Below are 16,449 nucleotides of genomic sequence, written 5' to 3' on the forward strand. Positions count from 1 at the left end.
TAATTCAACGAGAAGGCAAGAAGCAAAAAGCCTACCAAGAGGCTTAAATTATATAATAATAATGATGATTTAATGAGACTTTTGAGTTCTTTAAGTAGATGAAAACTGTCTTTCTGTTTCGTATAGTCGCCATTTTTGTGTGTTCTACAAAAAGGAATTTTAAGAGGGGAATTCAACTACAGAACGAGGACAATCTTGCAGAGATTCATTAAGATTGTAAGAAAAATATTCAAAATGTTCCTATGTAAATCTTACTGCCCTCGATCAAGTGTTTGAATTGGTGCAATACATGGTGCTTAAACTGAAATTGTCGTCCTTGTGAAATAAGCCTTGTTAATTAAACAAATCGTAACATATCTGGCAAGTAAATGATTACGTTGGCAAAATGGATAAGTGAAATTTGCCAAGATGAGGTAATTCTAGTAGTATCGACGGACTTGCAGTAACAGAAAGACTGTTCAGTTTGAATGGAGATGTGAATAAGGTATTGTTTGGTATCCGAGATAAAGGAAATGTTTAATAATACAATAGTAAAATAAACAGTAGGACCAGAAAAGTTTGATTGTTAAAAACTGAGTAAAGAGCAAGTGGTTCTAGTAAATTTATCTTGTTTACCTTAAATATCATTTTCGAATGTTGCTCAGAATGAAAATTTTTTGAAACAAAATTAGTCTCGAGAAGGTTGCTGATGTCTTTAATTTCAATCGAAACAGAATATTACAGATTTATCGAATTTGGAAACTAACATAAAGATATTATTCTTTCCATCAAAATGTATTTAAAAGAATGGTTTCTAAAGTACAAAGTTGTTAAAAGCGGTTCTAAAGGTAAAGAAAAGTAAATTAACAACAGATAACTAGCATTAAAGATGTATTGAAACAATCCATGAATAATTCTATTTCAGTATACTTAGAGTAGAATTATTATTGCTAGTTGCCTCCAGATATGATTATTGGTTTCTTTTATGTTAAAGATATTGCATTTTGACTTAGTAGCTTGTTGTATGTAATTATACTATCTTTAACTGCTTTGTTTATTCTACCTTCAAAGTCATACGTGGTTTTGAGATCAGTTGAAGCAACCTTCTGCTGAGCTAGCTAAAAGTAATATGAATAATGTGTTTCTACAACTTATTATCGGTTTGATTGTAAATTGTATCTTTCCTTTATAGTCAAACGTTTACATCAGATTGCGAAGCTAAATTACAAAAGAATTTGACAATTCACCAAGTTATAACACAATGCGATTAACTGAGTGTATTTTGGTTACTCTGAAATATAATGAACTGTCATATGTTACTTCTAAAGTCGTAAAAGGAATCGTAGTTCATACAGCGCATGAACAGTACTATGTGATTGTAGTTAGTACCGAAATATTGAAATTAGATGTGGATCGTATAGTTTACGAAATGATTACTGTACAACAGGTATCCAAATATTCCATACTAATATAACTGAAAGAAATATATTCATAATATAGTAATCCGGCTTTAGACGTAAAGCTTACTAGTTACCAAATGTAACAAACAGAAAAATTAAGAAACTGATCAACAGTGTAAGATATTATACGCGGGTGTAATTATTCCACTTTTGGTGACTTACTGGTGGCTAGGAGTATTTTGATTGATTTTATTGTATTATTTTTGCCTCAATGGCGTCTTATTTGAAAAATTGTCGATTATTGCCATAAATATGTATGCAATCATTCATAATAAGTGAGTTTAGTTCTCGTAATGAGTTAAGGCATATCAGTGCATATGCGAAAAGTTAAGTACTGCACATAATTGAGTAAGATGCTTCAAACATTAATGTTGCACCATTTCAAACTGAAAAGGTAAATTATCAAGTATGAAAGGAAGAGTAAACCTGAATAAAACGATATTGTCTACGGAAATTTGTACAGATAACAAATTTCCTCAATTAAGGGGGGAGGGAGATGTCACAGCCGTACATCTTATTATTGTATTTTTCTTTTTTTTTTCTTTAACTGAATATTATGTGATTGTTATTGTTGGTTAATCATATTTAATTATGCTATGGGATGTTAAAAGGACGGCCGATCTCCCCTTCTTAATTGAGAAGTTACCATTTGTTTATATTGTATATATATGTCTGTTTCGTTTATTTCGTCTGTTCAATATGTGTGTTTTGTGTGTTCTTAAATCCAAATGATAGAATATTCTCAATGGAAAATTCCTATTAACAGTGGATATTGTAGAAGAGACTTCAAGGGTGAGACAAAGTCAAAGGGGTAATTCAGAACAGGATATGAAAGGTTTTTGGAGATGTTTGTTAGAAAATGGTCACCAGGCCTTACACGTGATGAGGACTTAAGCACTGAATATTAATGTGTCATTTTTTTTTAATATAACAAAAAATGTGTACGAAAAGGGAAAATACTTAGAGACTATGTGCGCACGCAGCTCTAGTGTTGGGTGCACAAAAGGGTGTATATGGAAACTTAACATTGGTGACCAAAGTACAAAATAGTCATAAGATCTGACGTAAGTTGCAGAAACTTGTCACGTTTTTAGTATTTACTATAAAGGTGATGTGTCTCCAAAAACTGTTGTAACTTCGTAGACACACGTCGTACTGTGTAGCTCGGGAGTCCGTCGGTCAATCTCTTTTTCGGCAATTGTAACTCCAAATTAACCGACGGACTTCAACTGTAACTTTACTTTTTCTTTTAACAATAAACTGGGCAAGAAAATTCGTCTCTATTATTCATAGTGTACTTGCACCCCCGGATCTGTCTGCAGCTAAAGATTAAGAGACTTCATATGTTTGTTGTTTATTCATGTGTGACCGCTCGCATACTGTTAATCCTGAAGTTAAAATTATAAAGTACGTTCCGCTCGCGTACTGGAGCTGCGACACACTGAGCCACCGCGGCCCCTCTGGAGGCAAAAGGACATGCCATGGTATAAGATGGTATAAGTGTTAAATTTGCTGTAATAACATACTAATGATGGATATCGTCAAAAGTTTGTACTACGTATTGCATTACATAATTCTATTATTATTATTATTATTATTATTATTATTATTATTATTATTATTATTATTATTATTATTATTATTATACCACGCTTTATGTTGATAGAAGTTTTCTTTAAAACAAAATTAAAAACTTCACCTCTTGGCACAAAACTACTTGAATGTCAGACCTAAGCATGTATCAAATCTCACCTTTCTACTGCACATTACATACGATTGCCCAGCAGTACATTACGTGAACACGGAGACGTTCTCGAACAGAAATCGATTTCTTTACAGAAATAAAAGCTCGTCGAAAAATGACACACATCAGAAAAGCTGCAGCTTAATGTAGAGTTTAATAAATAAATAAATAAAATAGGAAAATATAATGTTTAGACTATGAAAAACAGCTTTCCTTAATGACAGCTTAATTTTAATCGCATTCTAGTCCAAGAATGATTGTATCCAGTTTGTTAATAGACACTTTCCAAGAGTATAACAATTGCAATTTTAGAAGTAAAAAATTCAAATATATGAAACATACAATATACCTCGTCGTATATCATATGAAGATATGTTGGATCGAATGAAATGTCCGCTTTGACATTGGGTGTAGGAAATTTATCTCACCAACACAAACTGTGACATTTCTAATGTCACAAACTCAGTGCACGTTCAGCAAACAGGCTAGGGACCCAGACAATCAGGATTGAATAGGGTCCTATGAAAGTGCACCATAAGGAACACAAACTCGAGCGATTTTTCTTTCCGTTCGAACTGGAACAATCTGCATAGCAAAGCCGCAAGAACATTAACGATGCATTTGGACCAGAAATGACCTTCGCCGTTGATTTGTCAAATTTCGTTCCGGTGAGACAGCACTGCAAAATGAGTCCAGTGGGCACTAACCAACATCATGTTCGGCTGAGTTCCTCAGGAACACTATGGAAGTAGGCCCTTGGAAAAGTGATTCTGCCATTGCAGACGAGTTAGGCATACACTATATCACTGTCGTTCGGTGGCTTAGTTAAATCGGTAAGGTGCAATATTGGACTCATGGGTGCCATATGAGTTGACACCGGCCAATCAGAATTTGTTTGGAAGTGTGCAGTTCTCTAAGTGTAAAAAAATAACCGGGAAGTATTCTGCATCAGATTGTCACTTCAGATGAAAAGTAGACTTCAGTTCTACTTTTCATCTGAAGTGACGATCCAATGCAGGTAACTTCCCGGTTATTTTTACGGTTAATGACAACCGTAAATGGACAGGGCAATGGTTGGATCGTTATCAACGGCCAGGACGGTTTTTTAACCACCTCTGCATCCACAGAAGATATTGTTGCTCTATGTTAGGAGTGGTCCATCAAGTTTTTCTCAGGCGAGGTAAAACCATCAATGTCAACTGTTACAGGCTGAACTCCATGCAATGGACCGCAAATTTGTCAGCGATTGACAACAGATATACTGTCCCTATGTTGAACGACAATGCTATAGTGCAAAGGATGGTGCAGGTTTCCCCTGACATCTCTCCCACTGACTACGATCCCTTCCAGTATTTGGTCACTCCTTGGGAGGTGACCAAATACTGGAAGACCTTCCTTGACGATTGGGCGGTGCAACGTGTGGTTGAGGACTTCGTAATGTCATAGACTCCACGGAATCTAATCCTTGGCTGAGAGATGCCAAAAGTGTATAGTTGCAGATGATGACTATTTAATAAATTAACTAGTTATTGTAGTTTTCAATTTTTTCCCCATGGAAATGATCGCATCATCCTAACACATATTCATAATATAATCACGCTAGCATAATAAAATTAAGGATAATAGACTCCTCACACTTAGATCTGGAAAACCGTATTTTACATTTTGATGTACACTAAAATGTTGTACTATAAGTAATTTAAATAACCCTCTTTAAGATATGATTTTAAAAGAAAAGCCTCAGAAGTTTTATTTTCCCTCATTTTCCCAATGCAGTTTCCGGACTAAAACTAAAGTCTTGGCACATCTATATTCTAGTCTAAAGCTCCCCAACTGTTTTTACGAGCTGCATCAACGCTGCACTACTATCATAATCTGGTTTTCCTCAACGGTCATCCATTCAAACTTGCTTCGAAAAGTCAAAATCTGATTTTTTTTTTTTTTTTTTTTTTAAAAAAAGCTATTATATTACTGTGCAGGAACGTACTTTATTTTCAATATTATGGCACTATTCCCGGTTGGTTTAATGGCTAGCGCGCGTGTATCTGCTGTCGGGATTAGTGTTGACCACGAGTAGAGACGAAAGTGAAGTTTTCTCGTCTCGATTCTCGGAAAGCTTTTATCGTCCCGTTTTGTAAATTTGTGTAGAATATTTATGTCCTAATTTTTCTTAGTTTCATCTTCCTTCCTTCCGAATCCTTCTGCATCACAAGTGCTTCAAAGGGTGTGATATAACAACATTTAAATCATATTTAATATTGAACTAAACTGTGTAATGATTTGCATATCTTTAAACATTGATAAATGCTCTTTATTATGCACATACAATCATTTTATTAGTTTATAGTTTTTATATTATGAATCATGTAACACTAAGACAATGTTTGAGATTTAAGATTTGAGTGAACTAGTGTTGCCCACGAGACTCGAGAAACTTCTTGTCTCGCTTTCGGATGGATTTCTGCTGGGAGAGCCTTAAAATGTGAACGCAACCACTTGAAACTGAGGATCCATGTCTCATATAGTCACTTTGCTTAAAAGGGACGCTAAACTTCAACAAATCAATCCAAAGTAGAAAAACAAAATTGAAAGCAAAACAAAATGAATCAAGTTTGGTGCTATTATCTTGGATTCTTTCAAATACAAAAGGAGACAGCTCCTTCTGAGTGACTGGCGGCGACGTCCGAAGTCGTGAGATAGAAGAATCGTGCGACCCACAGGAAAACGAAGAAAATGATCACAGCGTCTTATACAAATATTATCATAAGTTTTGTTGAAAGTTTCTGTTTTTGATGTTAACTATCTCGCCCTTCGTAAAAGAATTTACTTATTAAATATCGTATATAAAAATTAGTTTTCTTTATCACATTCACTTAATATTTTTCCCTATCATTGCGAACAAACTACAAACACAATGGCAAAGAGAAACGCACGGGTGCTTCATGGCTAATTATAGCACTCATATTCTTCTGGTCTAAAATCAAGAATACCGTTCACAAACTGCTTTTATTCACACGTGTGCGAGGAAGAAAAGATTGATCGTTATGTAGCGAGTCGGTTCCAAAGCTAAAGCGTGATGCCAGTATTGTTTTAAAGGAATTGTTCGAAGAAACAGAGAAAAAAAGAAAGAGAAAAAAAGAGATAGTCTAAAAAATATATAAAAAAAAGACGGATAGTCCTACCCCTAACATTATATTACTTCGAAACACTGCATTAGCTACATTATATATTTTGAGGATTTAAAAAGTGTGAATTATTTTATGTTATTTTACGCCAAAAAAATGTTACCAACGTTTTAGAAGCTATTACCCTAAAGAATACATACTTTAATATTCTCTGATAACTACAAAAGTACACCAGAAATTTGTTTCGTTACCTTTTAACTTCTAAAATAAAAACTGCGAAACAGTTCACCTCATACATTCTAATTACTTCTTCCGCAAATGAACTGAAAGAAATATACTGTCACCAATCTGTTCTAAGTACAATGATTCGGCTGTTCCGTAATAGATTCCATTCAATTAGAACGAAGATTACATGAATAGAAATTAAAATTATTCTCTCTCTCTCTCTCATATACTGTCGGGTATTTACGAACAATGTTAGCATTACTTACTAAGAATATGAAAATCCATCACACACATATGTCAAGTCAAGTTCTAAACAAAAATTCAGAGTTCTTTAACCAACTACAAGCAAATCGTTTTGTAATTACTCAAGAGAAATATAATAGATTCTACACATATGTAATCATCGATTCTCCTATAGAATTATCTGTTTCCCTGCAAATTAACAAATGAGCTCTAACCCGATCCAATTTAGCTATCGGAGTCTTGTTTTATTAAATATGCCATGAAGAATCAAACACAGAACCTTCGCTAACAGAACATATCTACGAGGGCGGTTTGATAAGGAACTTCGTTCGCACACTAAGAGATGGCGCTAACGTCATATGTATACGTACACATGAAGTTTCTTTTCTATGAATAGGACCTAAATATTTTGTGATCTCAAGTTATTCTGACAGTTAACTCGAGTCATTCTGACGTTAAGAAAATCAAGTTCTTTTCTTCAATATCAAACCAAGTGACTTATCAAACCACTCTTGTACTATTAGATCACATAATTCGTTCGTAAGTGGAAATAAGTAAAAATGATAGTGAATGATAATCATAACTATTGTAACTGAATACTACTCATTCTAGCTTTGGAACTTCTTGTATAAATTACAAGACAAATTCTGACCAAAGCATATATTAACTAATAAATAATAGAATGTATGTGGATGATTTCTTAGGTATTTGGAAAGGAACGAAGAGACATTTCGAGCAATTTGTGGGAAGGATAGAAGATAAAGAAAAAGGAATAAGCCTGGAGGTAGAATTACAGGAAGAGGGGAAGATCAACTTTTTAGATATGACAATAAGGAAAGTAGGAGGGAGATTCGAAACAACATAGTATAGGAAACAATGTTCAGCAGGTGTTTATTGCCATAGAAGAAGTGTAGATGAAGGAACTAAAAGGAACTTTATTAGAAACATGGAGAGAAGGATAAAAATGATAGACAGTGATGACGAGAAGAGAAAAGAAGATAAAGAGCAGTTTCACAGTTTATTAATGCAGAAAGAATATAGTGAGGATAGATTGAAGAAGAATAGCAAGAAAGAAGAGGGCAGAAGGAAGTGAGAGAAGATAAAGAAGAAGAAAAGAAAAGATAGTTCGGGATAGAGAGCATAGGAGAAAAAACGGGTGTTAAAAGAACTTATTGAGAAAAGGAGGAGTAAGAACGTACAGAAGAGGAAGTAGAAGAAATGTTAGATGCGTTGCGAATGAGGAAAAGGAAGGTACCAGAGATTCAAATAAGTGATGAAGGGGTTGTATATAGAATTAAATGCAAAGAATGTGATATGAGTTATATAGGAAAAAACAGGAAAGAGGTTACAAGAAAGGATTAAACAGTACAAGGACGACGTTAGATTGAAGAGAGATAGTAATGCTATATATAAACATGTAAGGGAGACAGGACATAAAATAGACTGGAAAGGCGTAGAGGGGCTGGAAAAGGAGAAAAGAAGCATTATAAGAAAATGGAAAGAGGCAGAATGGATAAGAAAGGAAGGAAGCGAGAAACTTATGAATTGGAATAGCGGACTAAATATACATGATGTATGGAGAAAGATATTGGATAAGACAGAGAAGAAAGAAGAGGTAAGAACAGGTGTAGTGAACAGCGGATAGACAATTAAAAGTTTATGTTTTTCAAAAGTGAAAGTTATTCATACACAGGTGTGCCAATTAAAAGTTTACCTCTTAAGTGAAAGTTGATCATTAAAAGTTGAATATGTATTACTTAAAAACTGTTAAAGGAAAGGACGAATATGATTGGTTCATGGAATGACCTCCTCTCGTTTTAAGAGGTATACAAGCTGTAATCTTACAAATTGTATTTCATAATGTGTCTGATCAAGGCAAAGTTAATTTGCCGAAACTGTAACGCTATTATTTATTAGTTAATATATGCTTAACTATTGTAAGTATTCTGCCATCACTCGCCAGTCTTGTCACCATGGTAGCCACTACTGCAAATTGAAATGTTTCAGACCACTGGTCCTTCACTAGTTCGTATGAACTACCTTTTCCTTATTCAATGGATTTTTCTCTGAAAAATCAATGAAAAAAAGTGCTCTACATAGCGCACGACTTTAAGCAAACTCATCCAATCTGCATCAAATCAGGATTCTTCCTCTCCTTCTTTCACGTTCTACCGTACCGTACATCCTCTACTATCCCGAATAACACAATTCTCTCTCAAGCAGGTTCTGCAGTGTGGTTCTGTAATCTAACTCTGGTGAAATAATATGGTGGAGTAGAATTCTGTGTGAGGTGACAGTCTGTGCATCCACAAACTATGCCGAATTCAAGTACTGCGTTATTGATACCGCAATAGAACCCGCGTATCCTAACGTTCATCTTGCGTGAGGCCATAAAGGAAAAAAATACTGTTCTTCTCTCTCAAATCTTCACCAACAGTTCTTTGTTCACTTTATGGTAACATTCTCTGCCCTGTTCTATATCTAGAGTATATTTAACAATGTTTTCAGTTGTTTTGGCTACGGGAGCTTCTAGTTTTACTCCAGGTGTGTATGTGGTACTTTTATTTTTCAGTAACTACAGACAGCATCTGAACTAAATTTGCTGGGTAAATAGCCCATGTTCTCAGGAACAAAAAGTGCTATATTTGGTGGCCGGACTCGGTTATTTGGTTCTTTATTTCTAGATAACTACAGGCCAAATCTAAACCAAATTTGGTGGGCAAATAGTACATAATCTATGGAATAAAGATTGTTATATCTAGTGCCCGGACCAGGCAAGGGACAGACTTTGCTCGACTTAAATGCTGCACTTTATTTCTAGGTGACAACTGGCTAGATCTGGAAAAAAAATGTTCAATCTGGAATAAATAGTACATAGTATATGAAATAAAGATCTCTATATTTGGTGGCCGGACTAGGCAAGGGACAGGCTTTGCTTGACTTGTATGTGGTACTTCATTTTTCGGTAACTATTGACCGGATCCGAATGAAATTTGGTGGTCAAATAACCCATCGAGTAAGAAATAAAGCTTGCTACATCAGGTGGTAGAGCTCGCGACTCGACAACAGAGACAATATTCCATAGCTTTGCATGCCGGGAGCTTTGTTTTGTTTCATCGCGCTTTCGTAATGGTTACTTTTTTGTCTACAATACAGTAAAGGATAAGTTGTACTTGGCATGAATATTTCTATACGGAGGCTCGTTGATAGAGCGCTCACCTCTGGTACAAGGGGTTCCTGGTTAGATCCTACATCAAGTAAGTTTATGGTGGACAACATCGGGTCCGTGTGTTTCCTCGGAGTTTTTCCCGTTTACTAATCATTCTCATTCAACCAATTCGTCCATTCACTCGTCTCCTTTAGCTTAAAGAGCATAGTTCTGGGACGTTACATTAAAATTTTCATTTAAAAAATAATTCATAGAACATAAAGTGCTAAAAGACTCACTGAGTGTTCCGTTCCATGTTAAGAAGACATTTAAAAAAAAAAGCATGACACTATGAAAAATATGGAAAAACTAGACGGGGGAATTGAAATGTCGGAATGAAGAATAAATATGATTATTTGAATGAAAACAGTGTTCAAGAAGGTAAAGTATGCCAAATAATATTGTAAGAGAAATAGGCCAAGGCAATGATTCAGATGAATATTTCGCCAGGATTTAATAAGAGTGCTGGAAGGACAAAAGGGATATGGAGAATGTGCGTCGGTGGGGAAGGTTTAATGAGAGTAATTTTTACGTCAAGACGAGGAGTGTAAGGATATCAGAAAAGCATGAAAATTTCAGTCCTCAGTAAGTGAACTGACAGTGATAAAGGAACATTTAATGATGATAATATACCTGAAGTCGACTTCTAGTCATTGTTTCCCCTCACTCAACATCACTTTCCAGAGCTACAAAAAAGACAGGCCTCTTACAGTCAAACTTTTCAGCAATAAATTAGAATGATAAATCCAAATAGAAAAATGAAAATGAAATCTTTGAGTTTTACGTCCCACGATTATGCCGGTTAGGCTAAAGGAGACGGTGATTATGAGAGATGAGTGAAATGGTGGAATGAAGAAAGTGGGAGGAAACGGGAGAACCCCGAGAAAACCCACGAGCACGGTGTTTGTCCACCACAAAGTTCACTTGGCGGGGGCTGGGATCGAACCCGGGACCCCAAGCACCAGAGGTGAACGCTCTACCACTGAGCCACCGCGCCCCCTAAATCCAAATAGAATATATCCTGAAATAAATGCTACAATGGCAAGAGCTCCCTCATGGCTAGGATGGGGTTCGATTCCCGTGGAGCTCATATAATTCGGATTCCGCGTTACGCTGTACATTAATATCCCATATAACTTAGGTGCTGAAAGGGACGTCGAACTTCAAACAACCAAGTAATGGCATGATGAAAGTAAGAAGAATTCCCAAACATTAACGATGTTTCTCAAAGATGCCACAACCAGGAACCGAACTCACATTCCAGATATAAACTCTTTCTCAACAAGTTAATTTCTTGTAAAGATACACAAAACTGATACTCACCCAATGGTGTCTGCCCAAGGCCCCATTCTTCTCCCCGATATTCACTTTGATGCTTGTCAGCTAACATAATTAGAGGGTTGGGCAGATCTCGCCGCCTGTAAAAGCACATTACTTTTGCTTCTACGTTACCATTTGGCGTCTGCAAGAAAGAAAATCTTATTAATAATCTTACAACATACATTTTTATTTCAAGTTTACGAACAACCACGTCATATTAAATCTATACAATCGGTGAAGAGACAGCAAATGAAATCTTAAAATTTGCCTACTCCCGGTGCTACTATCGAAATTAAATGAAAAGAATTACGCGGTGCTATACAGTTGAAAATAATGTTATACTGAATCATATATAAACAAATATTCAGAAAAACAACTATAATTTGTTCACTTTTTCATTCAACACAGACCCTCGAAATAAACTGAGGCATTCTTTACTTTAAAAGAAAAGAGGGAAAAGTACGTGGGGAAAAATTGTGAAACAGTGTTTGTAATATTTAAATTTAAATATTTATGTATTCGAATAATTGTCCGAACAAATTATTTGAACAATTTTAACAGCACTAATAGACATGCAAAACTGCACAAAATGTTGGGTCTCCATGGTCTGAAAGCACCAAAGAAGTTATACGGTTAGGACGACCATACGTCCTGTTTTGACCGGGACAGCCTCGTTTTCGGGGCGTGTCCCAGCCGTCAAGTCAGCAGATGGAAAAAAGTAGCATTTGTCCCGTTTTATGCAAGTGAAAGAAGTAAATAACAAACCCTTTACATTTACTCCTTGTAAAAGTATTAATAATTTATAATAACAAAGAAGCAAGAATATAACTGAAATTCCCTACATTAAACATGATCTATAGTTCGCAATACTACTCGAAAGGCACATAGCCTTTAGCATTTGCTTGTTTCTTTAGGTAAACAGGAACTAATTTACGCATTGTCCTGTTTCCCATTTCTCATGATGTTTAAAAAGCTGAAGCCTGTCCCGTTTTCAGCTCAAAATGTTATAGTCACCTTATATACGGAGGAATAGACTCGAAGCAAGGAAAGAAACGGGCTAATATTGAGATGTGCGGAAGCGAAAGAACACTGATCTATATCAACACATGAGTATAATATACTATAACTCTATATTTAAAATACTACTAGTTAAATCTAAATTTTAAGTAATATTACTTACATAAGCAAAAAGAAAGATTCTGAGATGAATTTTGAAGGTGAACTTTCACTCATCATTAAATGAAAGAGTCTAAATAAAAATGAGTAAATATCAATACTTTTAAATTACTTAAATACTGTATCCAGTGTTTCTTTAGAAAAAAAATGTTCCGGGAGGGCACACTTAGTATTCCGAGGGGCACTGATGGTACTATTCCATTTATTATTACAGACGCATTATTTTGGTCTCCTTCGGGAAAGCACTTTCAGAGCTCCAGAGAGGGTAGTGTCCCCCAAAGAAATATGTCTGGAAGAAATACCCACTATCTTTCTTGAGTAAATGGAGGAAGTTGAATACCGCAAAATTTCATACTCATCATCAAAAATAAGCGAGAAGACAGAAAATATAAAACAAACGTAACAGGATGGTGTACAACAAACTAGCTAGAAAGAGCAAAGGATAACATCTACTAGGATTTATTTCTGCATCGCTGGATCTGCGAATTCCTTAATAAGTTATTGAATAATTCTTGTGTGCATGTGTAAAGTGAGACAACTCTAAATTGAATACGAAATAAATTAAATTTAAAATTGTGTCCTTTGTGCGCCAAAAACCACGAAATCGCGAGTTACTTCGAGATACAGTCAAGTTCCTTTCCGAACGCACGTGATACGAGATATCGCTCTATATACACCACTGCGGAAAAGTATTAGCTTTCTTCGTAATTAACTCAATTTTCATAATTTCAGAGACACCTCTCTTTATACACCCATCAAAGAATTTATTAAAACAATTGTAAGTTAACAACTCTTTGTTTGAATAGCAAGCAACGTTTAAGTATTTGGATCTTTTAACTATTTAATAATATCTATTATAATAATATTTAATAATATATCTAATAACTATTTAATGGTTCATCTAGGAATTAGAAGTATTGAAATTTTGCCAATGACAAAAAGATTCGATATTCACGGTATTTTATATACACAAATTGCGATCATCCCTCTACACAAGGCGTGGCCAGCAGCCGGGCTGCATGATCACCCCAACTGGGAGTACTGCAGAGAAAGAACACACTCGAGGCTACATGTTGGCAAACAACATACTGTCACAATGGGAGGTGGCCAGGATTTATCCGCATTCCAAAAGATTATGACTGTGGCTGTCCGAGCAACGAGTGCGTCAATAACCCAAACAGCAACACTTGTCAGATGCGCCAGAGTAATGAAGATATACAAGGAGTGGCAAGAAAATGAGGTTAGCCTCCAAGAAACGAAACTGCAAGGGTGTGCGGAATAGTACTGCACTTGTAGCATTCACTTGCAGCGAGAGAAAAATTGTTTTTGTACACTGATTTAACAATGCACATCGCATACATATAGCAAATCAGGTAGAACTGAAGGAAAAGAAAGTAGCCTTATTTTATAAATTGGATTTAAGAGTGGAACAAGTGAGTGCTGCAGCTCTGATCACATTATTGACCTTTACTCGGGTCTAATTATCTGTTCCATACTGTCAGCCTGTGGTGGACGAATACAAAAGTTTTAAAATCATGGTCAGGCCTGCATCAGGAATCATAAAACCCGTAGTGGCGATTTAGATTCCGCTTTACGCTTATGTGACCCCTTCCAGCAAAACCTCGTTGCTACATAATAACACCAAGGCGAAAAACTTATTTCTGTCCATATGTACTATAAATACATTGAGCAAATTATTTAAACCAAAAAAAAAAAAAGAAAGAAACTGGTTTAAACCAAAAAACAGGGTTTAAACCAAAAAAAACTGTTTTTTTTTTTCAATAAAAACCATGGTTCTTGCCAACCCTGTTCCTTTCGCATTATGGTGGCCCCATGGCATTTCATTCTTTTTCATATATATCGGGAAAAGTATTTTCGAATCTTCTAACAAGTGCAAAAAAGGAATTTTATTCCTTGTTTTCACTGTGACAGTCTGTCTAGCACCAAATCTCTTTGTTTGAAATGTCTACGTGCACTACTAGCCGAGGAAATGCGTGTGACGGGTGGTTTAATAGTAGCAATTTTACAACAAATAACAGACATAAATGCCAAACCGTAGAATTTAACGAAAAGTGTTTCCTGTAAAAGTTGTTTCTTTTTCAATAGTGCTTCCAAAGAAATCGAAATTGATACCACTTTCCATTTGATATTTTGGAGTTGATCTTCCGTAGTAGTATTTCCGCTACGCCACTAGATATGGAAACATCACCATTTGATTCTTCACATACGATTTGATAATTGATTTTTTTTGTTTGAAGTATCTACGTGCACTACAAGCTGAGAAAAATGCGTGGGACTGGTGGTCTGATAATAGCAATTCTACAACAAATAGACGTAGATGCCAAACCGTAGAATTAACGAAAAGTGTTTCCTGTAAAAGTTGTTTCTTCTTCAATAGTGCTTTCAAAGAAATCGAAATTGATACCACTTTCCATTTGAAATTTTGGAGTTGACCCCCGGTAGTAGTATTCCCGCTACGCCACTGGATATGGAAGCATCACCATTTGATTCTTCACATACGATTTGTTAATTCAATTTTTATTCGAAATGTCTACGTGCATTACGAGCTGAAAAAAATGTCTAGGACGGGTGGTCTGATACAATATTATATATATATATATATATATATATATATATATATATATATATATATATATATATATATCTTCAGTGTTCTTCTAAGCCTTTATATACATATATATGGAGTGTTACAAAAATCTGTCAATATCTAGGGAATAGATTTCTTACATCAAAGTAAGAAAAGTTCATATGGACCTATGGTCGGAACTACAGTTTCGTAGTTATATGGTGCGAAAAACGTGAAAACAAACTTTAAATATCCATAGTTCCACTACTATAGGACCGATTGTACTCAGGTCAAGACATTCCCAAGCAACTAGTAAGTAAACTATCCAAATATCCATCTTTCAAAACCTTCGGTACTTGCACAATTATTTTTAGAGAGGCTGTTTGGGAGTACTTGATCACTCTCGACCTACCTCTGTAAAAATTGGTGTGATGTAATGGTGCATTCTTAAACATGGATATTTGGATAGTTTACATACTAGTTCCTCAGTGATGTCTTGACCCGACTACGATAGATCCCATAGCAGTGGGGTTATGAACTTTCAAAATTCACTTGTTTCACGTTTTCGGCACCCTATAACTCCGAAACTATCCAGTGTCGAGCACAGGTCCACATGAACTTTTTGTCATATTTTGATCTGAGGAATTTGTTCCCAAAATATTGTGACACATTTTTGTAATATCCTAAATATATATAATAGAAAACTGATATAAACTCATCTGACCCTCTACCCCCGCCACACACACACACACATACTACTATTATTGGATAGCATACTTAACAATGGAAGAGAAACACATCAGTCTTTGTAGTTCTACCCAACACTTATCTCTACTCACTAGTACAGCAGTTGGTCTACAGGATTAGTGGATAGCTGTTGCAGACAATTCACATGATGCTTCAAATTGTCTCGCAGATGTTCAATAGAATTAACGTATAGACATTACACGGCCGGTGTTGCTGAAAATCGTTTTTATTATTCAGACAGGTTTAATTTTGTGCACATCTTCGAAGACGCGAGTCGTAATGTGTCATGAATTTCTGATATATATATGCCAAAGGATAATACTTCAATATAAAAATGGTGAAATACTACGTACTCATGGCACTTCCAAAGAGAAGGCACATCACGTGTCATGAAAGTAAGAAATTCCCGAATCCATTACAGCAGGACTTACAACTCTAACTCTTTCACTACAGTTTCACACAATTTACAGTTGTCACCACGCGTCTCTGAAGTGCAAAGAAAACGACATGTATCATAACAGAACGTGTTATTCAGATTACATGAAATTCATACAAGTTTGTGTTTAGTAGAACCCCATTTCATATTGTATTTTACTTATTTTATGGACAGGATTTTGCTTAATATCGACTGCATT

General features: G+C 35.5%; 1 protein-coding gene across 3 annotated transcripts in view; it reads right to left on the reverse strand.

Annotated features, from left to right (window-relative positions):
- Positions 1 to 16,449, reverse strand: part of MTA1-like (metastasis associated 1-like) — a 211,053-nt gene that overhangs the window by 121,629 nt on the left and 72,975 nt on the right. For all 3 annotated transcript variants that reach the window (XM_081730472.1, XM_081730471.1, XM_081730470.1), the window contains exon 3: positions 11,308 to 11,446. In XM_081730472.1, coding sequence (XP_081586598.1) covers positions 11,308 to 11,446 — 139 coding nt within the window. The remainder of the gene's footprint in view (positions 1 to 11,307; positions 11,447 to 16,449) is intronic.

Source organism: Thermobia domestica, chromosome 11 (genome assembly GCF_964235325.1).
Source record: "Thermobia domestica chromosome 11, izTheDome1.hap1.1, whole genome shotgun sequence".
NCBI classification, from domain to species: domain Eukaryota; kingdom Metazoa; phylum Arthropoda; class Insecta; order Zygentoma; family Lepismatidae; genus Thermobia; species Thermobia domestica.